Genomic DNA, 17,938 nt, shown 5'->3' on the forward strand with positions numbered 1-17,938 from the left:
AATATTTAACCTAGAAATAGACATGGGGAAACCCTGATGGTAACAGACAAGCTGACTTTGTTCGGAAAATGTAATTATATGAATATTGCCAATGTTTTGTTCAACAACAAAGATTTATAAGGTACTTTATTTGCCAGTCTACAGGGACTGACAGTCACATGAATTACCGGTCCAAGCCTAATTTTACCGGTAAAAAACTGGTAATTACTGGTAAAAAACTGGTAATTACCAGTAAATGGGAATGCTGTAGAAGTACAGAATGTCATTTGAAGACGAGAGATAATGGGTGAAGTTACTGTCCCCACTTCTTATTAACTAACAGTTTTAGTCCACTAGTCCTTGTAATGATAACATATAGCCAAACCCTTAAAAATGGCAAATTTCTACTCGTCCTTATGATACCTTAACTTTTGAGCAGTTTGGCAAGGACTACAGGACTAGTGCCAGTTTCTAAAGCTGAATTAGATAAATGTATCAGGTAATGATATATTAGCGTATGACGGGGGAGAATATTGTCTTTCAGTCTTTCAAACAATATGATGAAAAATGACCTTGGGGTAAAGAGATAAGCCGAATGGTTGACGGTTATGGTCGTACGTGGTTAGCAAGATATCTGGGACCAAGTGGGAAACTTCATTGACCAACATTTCACATTTGTCATTAATCCTTGAAAAAAACGAAAAGATCGTTGATTTTGTAAAATGGGTTAGAATGGGTCCCCAACAACCTGAACTGGTCTTGAGGGGTGGCCAGTGGATCAGGGGGTCATTGTCTGTGATTTTGTTGTGGTTCACGTTGAACATGGCTAGAAACATCATTGCCTGGCTTCTCTTGTCCAGACTTGTCCATTTACAGGACGACATCATTTGGCTTGAAAATGACTGATTGCGGGGTAAAGCAACAAATAAGATAATATATGTCCAAATGATATTGTCCCCCCTGTTTCGGATTACCAAGGAGTTGCCTGTGAGGGGTGGTGGGGTAGCCTAGTGGTTAAAGCGTCAGCTTGTCATGCTGAAGAGTGAGTGAGTGGGTTTGGTTTTACGCCGCTTTTAGCAATATTCCAGCAAAATCACGGCAGGGGACACCAGAAATGGGCTTCACACATTGTCCCCATGTCGGGAATCGAACCCGGGTCTTCGGCGTGACGAGCGAACGCTTTAACCACAAGGCTACCCGACCGCCCCTCATGCTGAAGACTCTGGTTTGATTCGCCACATGGGTACAATGTGTGAAGTCCATTTTCCGGTGTCCCCTGCCGTGATATTGCTGGAATATTGCTTAAAAGTGTCGTAGAACCATACTCTCTCACTCACCCTTGAAGAAACTACAGACCCTTCATTTCTGACTAGAATCTGAATCCTTGTTGCAGGATCCGTCGGACATGGTGGACATCGGCGTGGTGGAGGAGCTCGTGCGTCAGGCAATCTGTATGACCACCACCACATTCACCATCACCCACCTCCTCGCCCCGGACACCCGGGGACAGTCCAAGCGCCACTCCGACCACGACCGCGGCTCGGGACAAGGTCAAGTGCCCAACATGAGCCAAGGCTACTCCCAGATGCCTCAGATGAACGAGGGCAACTTTGAGCGCCGTATGCCCCAGACACACGGTGGTGCACCCATGCAGAGCATGCACGTGCAGAGCACGCAGCTGCAGAGCTCCCCGAAGCGCCATGCCGCGCCCCAGCCCCCCGTCTCTGCTGTGCACTCTCCCCCCAAGTCAGAGGCTCTTTTCGTGCCCATCGAGGCAAGCCAGTACCAAAGTGCTGTGAGTCTCCTGTACAATGTTTTGTTGAGTCAGGCCATGGAGTAACAATAGGTCTTCCGCAACCCATGCTTGCTGTAAATGGCGACAATGCTTGTCATAAGAGGCAACTAAGGGATCGGGTGGTCAGACTCGCTGACTTGGTTGATGCATATCATCGTATCCCAATTGCGTGGATCGATGCTCATGATGTCAATCACTGGATTGTCTGGTCTAGACTCGATTATTTCCAAACCATATAGCTGTAATATTGCTGATTGTGGCGTTAAACAACAAACAACATCAGGGCATGGACCAGTTGAATGTTTTGTTGAGTGAGTTCATGGACCAGTTGAATGTTTTGTTGAGTGAGTTCATGGACCAGTTGAATGTTTTGTTGAGTGAGTTCATGAACCAGTTGAATGTTTTGTTGAGTGAATCCATGGACCAGTTGAATGTTTTGTTGAGTGAGTTCATGGACCAGTTGAATGTTTTGTTGAGTGAGTTCATGAACCAGTTGAATGTTTTGTTGAGTGAATCCATGGACCAGTTGAATGTTTTGTTGAGTGAGTTCATGGACCAGTTGAATGTTTTGTTGAGTGAGTTCATGGACCAGTTGAATGTTTTGTTGAGTGAGTTCATGAACCAGTTGAATGTTTTGTTGAGTGAATCCATGGACCAGTTGAATGTTTTGTTGAGTGAGTTCATGAACCAGTTGAATGTTTTGTTGAGTGAGTTCATGAACCAGTTGAATGTTTTGTTGAGTGAGTTCATGAACCAGTTGAATGTTTTGTTGAGTGAATCCATGGACCAGTTGAATGTTTTGTTGAGTGAGTTCATGGACCAGTTGAATGTTTTGTTGAGTGAATCCATGGACCAGTTGAATGTTTTGTTGCGTGAGTTCATGGACCAGTTGAATGTTTTGTTGCGTGAGTTCATGGACCAGTTGAATGTTTTGTTGAGTGAGTTCATGGACCAGTTGAATGTTTTGTTGAGTGAATCCATGGACCAGTTGAATGTTTTGTTGAGTGAGTTCATGGACCAGTTGAATGTTTTGTTGAGTGAGTTCATGGACCAGTTGAATGTTTTGTTGAGTGAATCCATGGACCAGTTGAATGTTTTGTTGAGTGAATCCATGGACCAGTTGAATGTTTTGTTGAGTGAGTTCATGGACCAGTTGAATGTTTTGTTGAGTGAGTTCATGGACCAGTTGAATGTTTTGTTGAGTGAATCCATGGACCAGTTGAATGTTTTGTTGAGTGATTCCATGGACCAGTTGAATGTTTTGTTGAGTGAATCCATGGACCAGTTGAATGTTTTGTTGAGTGAGTGTGTGAGTTAATGCTTTACATCACATCGGCAATATTTCAGCCATATCGTGACGATTTGTTGAGTGAATCCATAGACCAGTTGAATGTTTTGTTGAGTGAATCCATAGACCAGTTGAAAGTTTTCTTGAGTGAATCCATGGACCAGTTGAATGTTTTGTTGAGTGAATCCATGGACCAGTTGAATGTTTTGTTGAGTGAGTTCATGGACCAGTTGAATGTTTTGTTGAATGAATCCATGGACCAGTTGAATGTTTTGTTGAGTGAGTTCATCGACCAGTTGAATGTTTTGTTGAGTGAGTTCATGGACCAAGTAATTTATCCGATTTCTCACTACAGTTTCAGACCCCCGTGTCGCAGGCCACGGACGTGCCGCCCAAACCTCCACGCTCCACTGCTGACAAGCGCCTCCTGGTCAAGGTCATCAAGGCCAACGGAGTCGGCGCCAAGGAAATCGGTACTGATGCATGGAATGTGTACTCATCACTGCCGTAGTAACTCATTCTTGGACCAGTTCATATTTTTTTTAATTTGAAGTTGTTGTTTTTATCCAAATATTATACTATCATGGTTTAAATAAGTGTCCAGGTTTAGCTCACCTGACTTGAAGTCAAGTGAGCGTACGTCTTGGCCTGTTTGTTTGTTATGCATTGTCCAACAGAAACATCTTCTGGGAAACCACTGGACCGACCCTTGAAGCAGCATCTTCACACCCTTGCTCCTGTCAGTGATGGGCGGTGGATCAGCCTATTGGTTAAAGTGTTCACTCGTCATGCCAAAGATCCGGGTTCTATTCCCCACATGGGTATTATGTCTGAAGCCCATTTCTGGTGTCCCCCGCTGTGAGGATATCATATTTTGTTCAAATCATTCGATTTTAGTGTTATTATTCCGCCCTTCCATATTTGAACATCAACGCTGACAGCAACTTCAGTTGAGTGGCTTTCTTCATTGAAATCTAGTGAGCTACAGTGCCTATGCCCCATTTTGATACTTGTCTAAGTTCCATTTCGTTGCTTGTCTAAGTTTCATTTCGTTGCTTGTCTAAGTTCCACTTTGTTACTTGTCTAAGTTCCATTTTGTTATTTGTCTAAGTTCTACTTTGTTACTTGTCTAAGTTCCACTTTGTTGCTTGTCTAGGTTCCACTTTGTTACTTGTCTAAGTTCCACTTTGTTACTTGTCTAAGTTCCACTTTGCTGCTTGTCTAAGTTCCACTTTGTTACTTGTCTAAGTTCCACTTTGTTGCTTGTCTAAGTTCCACTTTGTTGCTTGTCTAAGTTCCATTTCGTTGCTTGTCTAAGTTTCATTTCGTTGCTTGTCTAAGTTCCACTTTGTTACTTGTCTAAGTTCCACTTTGTTGCTTGTCTAAGTTCCATTTTGTTGCTTGTCTAAGTTCCACTTTGTTACTTGTCTAAGTTCCACTTTGTTGCTTGTTGTCTAAGCTCATGGGGCACTTGATAATGTCGGAGTGTTAGGAAGGATGAAAGATGATTTCAAGATAACGTTCATGTTCTTTTGCTGAGCTAGTAACCCTGCTCTAAGTGTTTTGCTTGGTGATTGGTTAATAGTTCTCCTCTGACAGCTGTTGATATTTAAACAACACCCTTGGTAGTTCATGTCTTCGGTAGCACCCTTGGTAGCAATGAGTGTAGACTAGCACCGAGACACTACCTAGACTAGCACTGAGACACTGCGTAGACTAGCACTGAGACACTGCGTAGGCTAGCATTGAGACACTGCGTAGACTAGCACTGAGACACTGCGTAGACTAGCTCTGAGACACTGCGTAGACTAGCACTGACCTGTCAACATCAACACAGCACCGTTCAGGGACATCAGATGCTAGTCTAAGTCATATTGCGTTGTTTTCATTTTCTAGGTGGTTTAAATTTTCTAGGTTCAGTGAACCCTGTTGTGTTGCTGCTGATGGACGACCCAATCCAGAACCACTCCACCAGCGTCGTCAGGAACGCCAGCAACCCCTTCTGGGACGAGAGCTTTCTCTTGTAAGTACAGCACTCAGAAATCGGAGGAATGCCCCTAACCGCTTGTAAGCACTTCTTAGACAACACCTTGCTCTTGCTTGTATATCGTGTATAGTAATTCCTGATCACTGTCGTCATGAATGCTCTTTAACGCTTCTGGGACAAGAGCCTTCTCTTGTTTATATATCATGTATAGTTACTCCTGATCACTGTCATCATGAATGCCCCTAACGCTCTTCTTTAACAAGAGCCTTCTCTTGCTTGTATATCGTGTATAGTTACTCCTGATCACTGTCGTCATGAACGCCCCTAATGCTTCTGGGACAAGAGCTTTCTCTTGTTTATATATCGTGTATAGTTACTCCTGATCACTGTCGTCATGAACACCCCTTACGCTTCTGTGACAAGAGCCTTCTCGTGTTCATATATCTTGTATAGTTACTCCTGATCACTGTCGTCATGAACGCCCCTAACACTTCTGTGACAAGAGCCATCTCTTGTTTATATATCGTGTATAGTTACTCTTGATCACTGTCGTCATGAACGCCCTTTAACGCTTCTGGGACAAGAGCCTTCTCTTGTTTATATATCGTGTATAGTTACTCCTGATCACTGTCGTCATGAACGCCCCTAACGCTTCTGTGACAAGAGCCTTCTCTTGTTTATAGATCGTGTATAGTTACTCCTGATCACTGTCGTCATGAATGCCCCTAACACTTCTGGGACAAGAGGATGAGAGTTTTCTTCAAAGATGAAGAAGCAGCATGTCCATCCTGTCTTCATTCCTATTTTGACATATTTCTTGGGCCAGCATCTTGACATGTTTTTGGGTGCATAAAGTAAACTACGGTTATAACTCAAAGGGACCAATAATTATAGTTCGTTATAACCGTAGTTCGTTATAAGCATATTTACAGCATATATACAGCAAATGGCCGGGACCAAAAGAAAGTTTGTTATATCCATCAGTTCGTTATAAGCGTGTTTGTTATAAATGTTGTTCACTATATTTTGACTATTATTCTGCTTCGTTCCAGTGACGTCACGCAGCACAGCAACGAGCTTCGCTTCGAGGTGTTTGACAAGACCAAGCAGCCTGGAGGTGAGGCAATGACTGAGTGTTGGCCATGTTTACTCTCACAGGGGCTTGTCAGCAGTGTTATTGTCGATGACCTGATCAGGCCACGTTTCATTGTGACTTATATGTACGTGGAGGTAGGCCAGGGGGTAATGGTTCTGTGTTCTGCTGCCACGTGTCATTGTGACTTATATGTACGTGGTGGTAGGCCAGGGGGTAATGGTTCTGTGTTCTGCTGCCACGTGTCATTGTGTGTTATGTACATGGAGGTAGGCCAGGGGGTAATGGTTCTGTGTTCTGCTGCCACGTGTCAGTGTGACTTATATGTATGTGGAGGTAGGCCAGGGGGTAATGGTTCTGTGTTCTGCTGCCATGTGTCATTGTGACTTATATGTATGTGGAGGTAGGCCAGGGGGTAATGGTTCTGTGTTCTGCTGCCACGTGTCATTGTGACTTATATGTATGTGGAGGTAGGCCAGGGGGTAATGGTTCTGTGTTCTGCTGCCACGTGTCATTGTGACTTATATGTATGTGGAGGTAGGCCAGGGGGTAATGGTTCTGTGTTCTGCTGCCAAGTGTCATTGTGTGTTATGTACGTGGAGGTAGGCCAGGGGGTAATGGTTCTGTGTTCTGCTGCCATGTGTCATTGTGACTTATATGTACGTGGAGGTAGGCCAGGGGGTAATGGTTCTGTGTTCTGCTGCCAAGTGTCATTGTGACTTATATGTACGTGGAGGTAGGCCAGGGGGTAATGGTTCTGTGTTCTGCTGCCACGTGTCATTGTGACTTATATGTATGTGGAGGTAGGCCAGGGGGTAATGGTTCTGTGTTCTGCTGCAATGTGTCATTGTGACTTATATGTATGTGGAGGTAGGCCAGGGGGTAATGGTTCTGTGTTCTGCTGCCACGTTTCATTGTGACTTATATGTACGTGGAGGTAGGCCAGGGGGTAATGGTTCTGTGTTCTGCTGCCACGTTTCATTGTGACTTATATGTATGTGGAGGTAGGCCAGGGGGTAATGGTTCTGTGTTCTGCTGCCACGTTTCATTGTGACTTATATGTACGTGGAGGTAGGCCAGGGGGTAATGGTTCTGTGTTCTGCTGCCATGTGTCATTGTGACTTATATGTATGTGGAGGTAGGCCAGGGGGTAATGGTTCTGTGTTCTGCTGCCACGTTTCATTGTGACTTATATGTATGTGGAGGTAGGCCAGGGGGTAATGGTTCTGTGTTCTGCTGCCACGTGTCATTGTGACTTATATGTATGTGGAGGTAGGCCAGGGGGAAATGGTTCTGTGTTCTGCTGCCATGTGTCATTGTGACTTATATGTATGTGGAGGTAGGCCAGGGGGTAATGGTTCTGTGTTCTGCTGCCACGTGTCATTGTGACTTATATATATGTGGAGGTAGGCCAGGGGGTAATGGTTCTGTGTTCTGCTGCCACGTATCATTGTGTGTTATGTATGTGGAGGTAGGCCAGGGGGTAATGGTTCTGTGTTCTGCTGCCACGTGTCATTGTGACTTATGTGTACGTGGAGGTAGGCCAGGGGATAATGGTTCTGTGTTCTGCTGCCATGTGTCATTGTGACTTATATGTATGTGGAGGTAGGCAGGGGGTAATGGTTCTGTGTTCTGCTGCCATGTGTCATTGTGACTTATATGTATGTGGAGGTAGGCCAGGGGGTAATGGTTCTGTGTTCTGCTGCCACGTTTCATTGTGTGTTATGTACGTGGAGGTAGGCCAGGGGGTAATGGTTCTGTGTTCTGCTGCCACGTGTCATTGTGACTTATATGTATGTGGAGGTAGGCCAGGGGGTAATGGTTCTGTGTTCTGCTGCCACGTGTCATTGTGACTTATATGTATGTGGAGGTAGGCCAGGGGGTAATGGTTCTGTGTTCTGCTGCCATGTGTCATTGTGTGTTATGTATGTGGAGGTAGGCCAGGGGGTAATGGTTCTGTGTTCTGCTGCCACGTGTCATTGTGACTTATATATATGTGGAGGTAGGCCAGGGGGTAATGGTTCTGTGTTCTGCTGCCACGTGTCATTGTGTGTTATGTACGTGGAGGTAGGCCTGGGGGTAATGGTTCTGTGTTCTGCTGCCAGGTTCCATTGTGTGTTATGTATGTGGAGGTAGGCACGGGGGGTAATGGTTCTGTGTTCTGCTGCCACGTGTCATTGTGACTTATATATATGTGGAGGTAGGCCAGGGGGTAATGGTTCTGTGTTCTGCTGCCACGTGTCATTGTGTGTTATGTACGTGGAGGTAGGCCTGGGGGTAATGGTTCTGTGTTCTGCTGCCAGGTTCCATTGTGTGTTATGTATGTGGAGGTAGGCCAGGGGGTAATGGTTCTGTGTTCTGCTGCAGAGGACTTCCTGGGGGAGACGACTGTGTACATGAGCGACCTCCGCCTGACCCCCAGCAGTCGCCAGATCCTCGCCCTGCAGAGTCGCCCCGGCAACTTGGACTCCATCAGTGGCTCCCTCACAGTGGAGGTCAGTACAGCATCATCACTTCAGTACCATACGATCACATCAGTACCGCATCATCACTTCAGTACCATCAAGCACTTCAGTACCCCGTCATCACTTCAGTACCGCGTCATCACTTCAGTGTCGCGCCATCACTTCAGTGCCGCACCATCACTTCAGTTCCATGCCATCACTTCAGTACCGCATCATCACTTCAGTACCGCGTCATCACTTCAGTACTGCGTCATCACTTCAGTACCGCGTCGTCTCTTCAGTACCGTGTCATCTCTTCAGTACCGCGTCATCACTTCAGTACCCCGTCATCACTTCAGTACCGTGCATCTCTTCAGTACCGCGTCATCACTTCAGTACCCCGTCATCACTTCAGTACCGCGTCATCACTTCAGTACCCCGTCATCACTTCAGTACCGCACCATCACTTTACTACCACATCATCACTTCAGTACCGCGTCATCACTTCAGTACGGCATCATCACTTTAGTACCGCGTCATCACTTCAGTACCCAGTCATCACTTCAGTATCTCGCAATCACTTCAATACCACGTCATCACTTCAATACTGCATCATCACTTCAGTACCGCATCATCACTTCAGTACCGCGTCATCACTTCAGTACCCAGTCATCACTTCAGTATCTCGCAATCACTTCAATACCGTGTCATCACTTCAATACCATGTCATCACTTCAGTACCGCATCATCACTTCAGTACCCAGTCATCACTTCAGTATCTCGCAATCACTTCAATACCATGTCATCACTTCAGTACCCAGTCATCACTTCAGTATCTCGCAATCACTTCAATACCGTGTCATCACTTCAATACCGCGTCATCACTTCAATACCGTGTCATCACTTCAGTACCGCGTCATCACTTCAGTACCCAGTCATCACTTCAGTATCTCGCAATCACTTCAATACCGTGTCATCACTTCAGTACCGTGTCATCACTTCAGTACCGCGTCATCACTTCAGTACCATGTCATCACTTCAGTACCGTGTCATCACTTCAGTACCGCGTCATCACTTCAGTACCCAGTCATCATTCCAGGGCAGAATAGGCTACAAGTACCGTGTTTGTGTCTTATCCTTGAGATTCCAGGGCAGAACAGATCCCAGTTCTCCACTGTTGTCAATACTAATGAGAATCAGGTGGTTATATTGTTTGGCATAAAACAACATGCACTCGCTCATAGCCGGAACTCTGACACAACTATGTCATCTGTCATATTTCAGTGTCATGTGTAGTGTTCTCTTGATCATGAAGATCTGGGTTACAATTGGTCCTCAAACACCCATGCTCGTCGTAAAGAGGCGACTACCGGGATCAGCTGGTCAGGCTTGCTTTCTTGGTTAATGCATGTCATCATATCCCAATTGCTTAGACCTATGCTCATGATATCTATCACTGGATTGTCTGGATCACACTTGATTATTTACAGACCGCGTTCATGTACCTGGAATATTGCTGCATGTGGCGTTAAAGAACAAACAAACAAAACAAACAAACATCTTGTTTAGGTTTTGTGTGCCGAAGATTGTTTGTTTGATTGTTGTTTAATGCAGCACTCAGCAATATTCCAGGTATATCATGGCGGTCTGTAAATTATCAAGTATGGACCAGACAGTCCAGTGATTGACATCATGAGCATCGATCCACATAATTGGGATACAATGACATGTATGAACCAAGTCAGTGAGCCTGACCACCCGAACCCGTTAGTCGCCTTTTACGACAAGCATAGTTGCCTTTTATGGCAAGCATGGGTTGCCGAAGACCTTTCTACCTGCAGAAGATGTGATGTACAGAGACGTCAAGTACTGATGTTTCCATAACTTGTGTGATATGTACCCCGAGGATCTGGGCCGCGTTCCACAAAGCGATCTTAGCGCTAAGTCGGTCGTAACTCCTATTCTTTAACACTGACTTACGATAGTCGTAGCGCTAAGATCGCTTTGTGGAACAGGTCCCTGTACAACGAGGTTCTGGGCACCGTTCCACAAAGCGATCTTAGCGCTAAGTCGGTCGTAACTCCTATTCTTTAACACTGACTTACGATAGTCGTAGCGCTAAGATCGCTTTGTGGAACAGGTCCATGTACAACGAGGTTCTAGGCACCGTTTCACAAAGCGATCTTAGCGCTAAGTCGGTCGTAACTCCTATTCTTCAACACTGACTTACGATAGTCGTAGCGCTAAGATCGATTCGTGGAACGGGTCCCTGGTCTGTACAGAGACGTCAAGTACTGATGTTTCCATAACTTGTGTGATATGTACCCCGAGGATCTGGGCTGCGTTCCACAAAGCGATCTTAGCGCTAAGTCGGTCGTAACTCCTATTCTTCAACACTGACTTACGATAGTCGTAGCGCTAAGATCGCTTCGTGGAACGGGTCCCTGGTCTGTACAGAGACGTCAAGTACTGATGTTTCTCCATCTGTTTCCAGTTTCTGTTCATGGATTCGGCGGAGGCAGAGATGATGATGGGGATGTCGTCCGCTCCCAATAGCCAGGTGTCCCCCAAACGCCGCATCGAGACGGAGCGCACCATCACCCCAGGTGGTACTGTCATCACTACCACAACCACGACCACACATCGACCTCAGTTCGGCCCGCCCCAACCAGGGCCAGATGGTAACATGGCGGGAGTGATTCAATCAGCGGATGTTTCTCCGTCTATACTCTTATCATACATCCTTTTCAAAATTAAGTTCCATGTGAATGATTTCCATAAACATAGTTGGACATTTTCTTCGATTTGTTTCCATAACTTGTGTGATATGTACCACGGGGTTCTGGGCCCCGTTACACAAAGCGATCTTAGCGCTAAGTCGGTCGTAACTCCTATTCTTCAACACTGACTTATGATAGTCGTAGCGCTCAGATTGCTTTGTGGAACAGGTCCCTGTACCACGAGGTTCTAGGCCCCGTTCCACAAAGCGATCTTAGCGCTAAGTCGGTCGTAACTCCTATTCTTCAACACTGACTTATGATAGTTGTAGCGCTAAGATTGCTTTGTGGAACAGGTCCCTGTACCACGAGGTTCTGGGCCCCGTTACACAAAGCGATCTTAGCGCTAAGTCAGTCGTAACTCCTATTCTTTAACACTGACTTACGATAGTCGTAGATCGCTTTGTGGAACGGGTCCCTGGTCTGTACTGTCTTCACACTGACATCCCTGGCATCAATACACAAATGATCTAACCAATCACACGCATCTTGTAATAAACACAACAGCCAATCAGAACACTCCTCTTGTTAGTAATAGATACTTCTTGACATCAAAATTGAATCTTTTCAACAATTGTATGACAACTTGTCTTGCATATACTCCATACAAGAAGCCATTTCATGGTTAAACATCGGCCAACAGCTTTTAATTTTTAATGGCAGAAAATACAGCTGAAATACCTCCTGCGTTCTTCACAAGAAACAAAGAAACTATTGATGGTTGTAGAGAGGAGTTACCTCCCTTTTCGGTCAGTTTCTTACCTTGGGGTGTAGATTGTTGATTGGTTGAGTTGATCAGCTGGTACGGTTCCTAGGGTGAGGTGTGGAGCGGTCAACATGCCAGGGTGTCGAGGTGAAACTACAGAACCCCCAAGTCAGCATGTGTGTTGAATTATTACGTAGAGACCAGTGTTGGAATGTTTGCAATGTGTAACATATATATTTGTGTCGGAGTGTGTCTTTTGATACTAATTATTTATTGTGGAAGACTGTCATATTAATCCCGTACTGAACTCGATTGCTCTATCCAGCCCATCTGTAGGAAAAACCCTTCATCATTTGTGACCAACTTGTGTTATTCCGGGATAAGTTGCAGGTTACGGGAAGGGGCGATTGGTGAAGAGTGGCCCTTTTTATCATTGCAAGGGGGATAACTCTTCTCAGATTTCAAAATTTGGGATTGAGTTCATTTGGGTCAACATAGGCTTGAGGTATACTGAGAAGAAATATAGAAATCCTTATCCTCCCTACTTCTAAGTAAGCCAGATTTCACATATCGCTCATTGCATTTCATATTTAATTGTCTAATAACACTGACTGTTGTGTGGTGGACGTTCCTGACTCACTACCTGCTTTTGTGTGCATGTGGAGGTGCGTGTGTGTGTGTGTGTGTATATATGTGCATGCTTTGTGTGTGTGTATCTGTGTGTATATGTGTTCGCTTGTGTGTATGTGTTCGTGCTTGTGTGCGTGCTTGTGTGTATGTGTGTGTGCCTGTGTCTATCTGTGTGTATATGTGTTCGCTTGTGTGTATGTGTGTGTGCCTGTGTGTGCATGCTTGTGTGTGTGTATGTGTGTGTGTGTGTGGTTGTGTGTGTTCATGTGTGTGTGTGTGTGTGTGTTTGCTTGTATGTGTGTGTGTGTGCTTGTGTGTGTTCATGTGTGTGTGTGTGTGTGTATGTGTTTGCTTGTATGTGCGTGCGTGGTTGCGTGTGTGCGTGCTTGTGTGTATGGCATCTATTTCTGATCCTGGCCCCCCCAAAATGATTAGCTGAACCCTGGGTACACCAGCTTGTCTCTATTCTGGCCTGAGTGTAGGTCCCTGTCTCTGATATCCTCCAGCTGATTAAATGTAAGACATGTTCCTGTGTGACCAAATTCCTGTGTGCTTATATGCCTGTGTGACCTGTGTGCTTATATACCTGTGTGACCGGTGTGCTTATATACCTGTGTGACCTGTGTGCTTATATACCTGTGTGACCGGTGTGCTTATATACCTGTGTGACCTGTGTGCTTATATACCTGTGTGACCTGTGTGCTTATATACCTGTGTGACCTGTGTGCTTATATACCTGTGTGACCGGTGTGCTTATATACCTGTGTGACCTGTGTGCTTATATACCTGTGTGAACGGTGTGCTTATATACCTGTGTGACCTGTGTGCTTATATACCTGTGTGACCTGTGTGCTTACATACCTGTGTGACCTGTGTGCTTATATACCTGTGTGACGTGTGTGCTTATATACCTGTGTGACCGGTGTGCTTATATACCTGTGTGACCTGTGTGCTTATATACCTGTGTGACCGGTGTGCTTATATACCTGTGTGACCTGTGTGCTTATATACCTGTGTGACCTGTGTGCTTATATACCTGTGTGACCTGTGTGACCGGTGTGCTTATATACCTGTGTGACCGGTGTGCTTATATACCTGTGTGACCTGTGTGCTTATATACCTGTGTGACCGGTGTGCTTATATACCTGTGTGACGTGTGTGCTTATATACCTGTGTGACCGGTGTGCTTATATACCTGTGTGACCTGTGTGACCGGTGTGCTTATATACCTGTGTGACCTGTGTGCTTATATACCTGTGTGACGTGTGTGGGTGTGGTGCCCCCCCTAACTGCACGTCTCCGTCTCCCCAGGACACACCCCCAGCCTGGTGGAGAAGCATCATCACTCTAACCCGGACCTCGACTCGTCGTCCACCCTCAGCGCCGACTCCCCGTACTTCCCCGGGGACCAGTCATTGTCAGCATCTGCGTCATCAGGTAACTCGCGGCTCCCACTCCTCAAAACAAACTCAAGTTGAGACTGATTCAGAATAGGCCTCAGATGTGAGAACGCAATTATGCATTTCTCAAATATTACTTTTCTGTCTCCAACCCTGACTTGACTGAATGTATGGTGATGACTACATCTCCACTGTACCAAGAAAAGTCTCCTGGATCTGCCGACCAACAGTCCGTCACGGAGCTCTCTATACTATCGCTGCCACTGGTCAAAGCTCTCCACTGTGATCAGGGGTCGATTTGACAGTTGGTCCGTTGGCCCGTGACCAGTTAAAATTACAAAGGTCTTGCTGGAGCATAAAGTAGATGGCCCATCTGGCTTGTCAAAATTTCACCCCTTCTCCGTGTATGTTTAAATGATTTTAACTGGATCATCTCTGTAGAATGACAACCCACTGCCATGTGGTATTGTTGTCTACAACAACTTCATTTGCTCATAAATCATCACGCAACGAGGCAAATGGAAGCCAAAATCTAATCCCAGAGTTCTAAAAAAACGTTTTAGACTTGAGTTTTTAAGAGCCATCTTGGTGGCTACGCGTTCTCAGGTTCGGCCACTTCGCAGTCTCCACCATTTAGTTGTAGGCCAGTTAGTTTGGAGTGCGGCCAGTAACTTTTAAGAGGAGCAAGCCCTGCTGGCTATAAACAAATTTTCTGTTAAATCTACCCCTGCTATGATTGGTAGCCATAAACATGCATCAAGCAGAAGTCACAACCGACTTGCCGTTATGTTTGCAAACAAGCGATGACTGTCGTGACTCCAAATTACTGTAAATCTTGAAATTAACGCGAGCGTGAATTAAATGCGAAAAATGCGAGTGGTCTTTGTTCGCATTATTAATTATCGCATTTATATTAACAATCTTGTGGATAGCAGAAATACCAACTTGGAAATACGCTGAAAACAAACAACTATGTATTCCACATCACTGTTTATTAAGCAGCACTTGTAACAAGTATATAAACAATGTCATTCCAACACTAACTACATCTGGTGAATTGTCACTGCTTGGGTCAAGATAAGAGTTCTATTCACTTATGTCATCACTGATCACACCTGCAAGTCCAGACAGACGCCACCCAACACGGTGTCTTTGTTCTTTGTGACTGCGTCAAAGGCCGACACGAGCCAGCGCGCATGTATTGTTTTAGCGGAAGTACCCTACTCAGCGCTAATAAGCGGTGCTATTTGGTGTGTGATTGGATTAATGTGAGGATTCTCCTGTAAACCGCCTGTAAAAGGAGGGGGTGTCACATTCATAATGAGTCGCATTTTTGGCTAGGGACCAGCGGTCGCATTCTTTTGGAGACGCATTAATTTCACGATTTACAGTAATTAATTTGAATTTCTGTTTCATTGCTATTAACATGTAATTGGTATAGTAAGAATGTAAAGGGGAATTAGGCGCTTTTCCATTAGTTGCTAATTCAAACCAATCTGATTGAAGAAACGTAAATTTATCTGGAAAATAGTCATTCATTTCTACAGCTTTTCAAAATGCGAAATGATGGCATTTCCAAGCACACAAACATAAACATATTTGTCGCAACATTTGGGGTAAGAGGGCAAATTTCAAGAATCTTGGAATGGCCGAGCCCAGACTGGTGGCAGCGATGCTACCGAGAGTGTGACGAAGGTGTCACGCGCTCGGCTCGGCAAGTGGTAGGGGAGACAACTCTGGTTTCTGATAGTAAGCAGGATGTGGGTACCTGCAGACTTTGGCATCATATTTCATGTTAAAGATTTACCTGAAGACCAGAAGGTCTTGACCTGTGTTCTAACTGTGATATCTGATCCCCCTGCATGAGACACAGCCACAATATTGGAAGGACTTGGAAGTCCATCAAATATGGAGCTGGTGACCCTTTTGCTGCCATGTTTGAAGGATTTTCAATTCATTAGTCTCATAATTGAGTGGACTGTAAATATCATATTTTATGAGGGGGAACCGGTGGCCCAGTCGTCTAAGGCCCCGCGATTCGCTGTGCAGAGTTGCGTCCCTTGGGCACGCCAGAAACCTGTGATTGTGGGTTCGAATCCCGGTTCGGCCCGATTATGTTTCTTGGTTTGTCAGCACCATACCCGTGCTTGTGGGTTTCACCGAAGTGGTAAACTTCTGAAACCTGCATCACTTCGGGCTTTCCTCCCACATTAAGCTGACACGCCGCGATATAACTGGAATACTGTTAAAAGCGGCGTTAAACCCGACTGACTCACTCACTCACTCATATTTTATGACAGTTCTAAAGTGATGTATATTTTCTTCAAAAATACCAATTTCCTTTATTTTCAGCTTCCTCATTGCATGGGAATCTCTCTAATTTCTGTAGTTAGCTTTGACGACAACAAACCCTCAGATTATATACAGTAAACTATGGTTATAACGAACTTAAAGGGACCACTAAATTTAGTTTGTAATAACTGTAGTTTGTTATAAGCGTGTTCATTATAAGCGTGTTTGTTATTAGCGTGTTCGTTATGAGCGTGTTCGTTATGAGCGTGTTCGTTATGAGCGTGTTCATTATAAGCGTGTTCGTTATGAGCGTGTTCGTTATAAGCGTAGTTTACTGTACAAGGTGTTGTCCAATATGTTACCAAAACACCACAGATGTGTACTTCTCAAACAAGTCTGATTTACACCAAACAAGGTAACACCTGCATTTACACACCAGTATACTTAAACACCAGCATACTTAAACACCAGCATACTTTAACACCAGCATACTTAAACACCAGCATACTTAACACCAGTAAACTTAAACACCAGTGTACTTAAACACCAGTATACTTAAACAACAGTGTACTTCAACACCAGCATACTTAAACACCAGTATACTTAAACACCAGTATACTTAAACACCAGTATACTTAAACACCAGTATACTTTAACAACAGTGTACTTAAACACTAGTATACTTAAACACCAGTATACTTAAACACCAGTATACTTAAACACAAGTAAACTTATACACCAGTATACTTAAACACCAATATACTTAAACACCAGTAAACTTATACACCAGTATACTTTAACAACAGTGTACTTAAACACTAGTATACTTAAACACCAGTATACTTTAACAACAGTGTACTTAAACACTAGTATACTTAAACACCAGTATACTTTAACAACAGTGTACTTAAACACTAGTATACTTAAACACCAGTATACTTAAACACCAGTATACTTAAACACAAGTAAACTTATACACCAGTATACTTAAACACCAGTATACTTAAACTCCAGCACTTAAACACCAGATTATTTAAACACCAGTAAACTTAAACACCAGCATACTTAAACACCAGTATACTTAAACACCAGTATACTTAAACACCAGTATACTTTAACACCAGTACACTTTAACACCAGTAAACCTTAACACCAGTATACCTAAACACCAGTTTACTTAAACACCACTACACACCCCTATTTCCACACCTGCACGTCGACACAGACACCACTATTGCTATACCAGGATATCCAGAGGAGGTGTAGTGTTCTCCATGACTTTTGCATGTGGTAACATTGTCCTAGTTGCTGGGTTTGTTGTGTCAAGGCTGACCTACCATGCATGACCTGCTACAGAGTGTAACATTCAACAGAAGACGATGTCCACTGTAGGAAACAATTGTTTGTTATTCCCGACGAGTTGAATCATTCCGCACGTGTTACCACACAGACAGTGGGGAATATTTCAGTATTTATCTTTTTTGGCCCTGGTTGTCAAAATTACATTTATTTAACAGAAAATATCAGTTTTAACTTTTTAGTTCGCT

General features: G+C 44.4%; 1 protein-coding gene and 1 long non-coding RNA gene across 21 annotated transcripts in view; one reads left to right on the forward strand and one right to left on the reverse strand.

Moving 5' to 3' along the window:
* Window positions 1-17,938, forward strand: part of LOC124117292 — a 121,137-nt gene that overhangs the window by 75,695 nt on the left and 27,504 nt on the right. For 13 of the 20 annotated variants that reach the window (XR_007222825.1, XM_048402126.1, XM_048402118.1 and 10 more), the window contains 7 exons: window positions 1,373-1,774; window positions 3,418-3,535; window positions 4,959-5,085; window positions 6,102-6,166; window positions 8,510-8,637; window positions 11,081-11,267; window positions 14,011-14,136. Coding sequence is in view for 19 of the 20 variants with exons in the window: in XM_048402126.1 (XP_048258083.1) it covers window positions 1,373-1,774; window positions 3,418-3,535; window positions 4,959-5,085; window positions 6,102-6,166; window positions 8,510-8,637; window positions 11,081-11,267; window positions 14,011-14,136 (1,153 nt within the window). In the remaining variant the exon portion in view is untranslated. The remainder of the gene's footprint in view (window positions 1-1,372; window positions 1,775-3,417; window positions 3,536-4,958; window positions 5,086-6,101; window positions 6,167-8,509; window positions 8,638-11,080; window positions 11,268-14,010; window positions 14,137-17,938) is intronic. The other 7 variants (XM_048402127.1, XM_048402135.1, XM_048402130.1 and 4 more) reach the window with 3 other exon arrangements.
* LOC125383580 lies at window positions 13,690-13,960 on the reverse strand. Its single transcript, XR_007222826.1, has 3 exons — window positions 13,938-13,960; window positions 13,745-13,903; window positions 13,690-13,710 (listed from the first exon to the last, which is right to left on the reverse strand). It is a non-coding gene; the product is annotated as an uncharacterized LOC125383580 (long non-coding RNA).

Source organism: Haliotis rufescens, unplaced genomic scaffold (assembly GCF_023055435.1).
Source record: "Haliotis rufescens isolate VD_foot unplaced genomic scaffold, xgHalRufe1.0.p SCAF_24, whole genome shotgun sequence".
Lineage (NCBI taxonomy): Eukaryota > Metazoa > Mollusca > Gastropoda > Lepetellida > Haliotidae > Haliotis > Haliotis rufescens.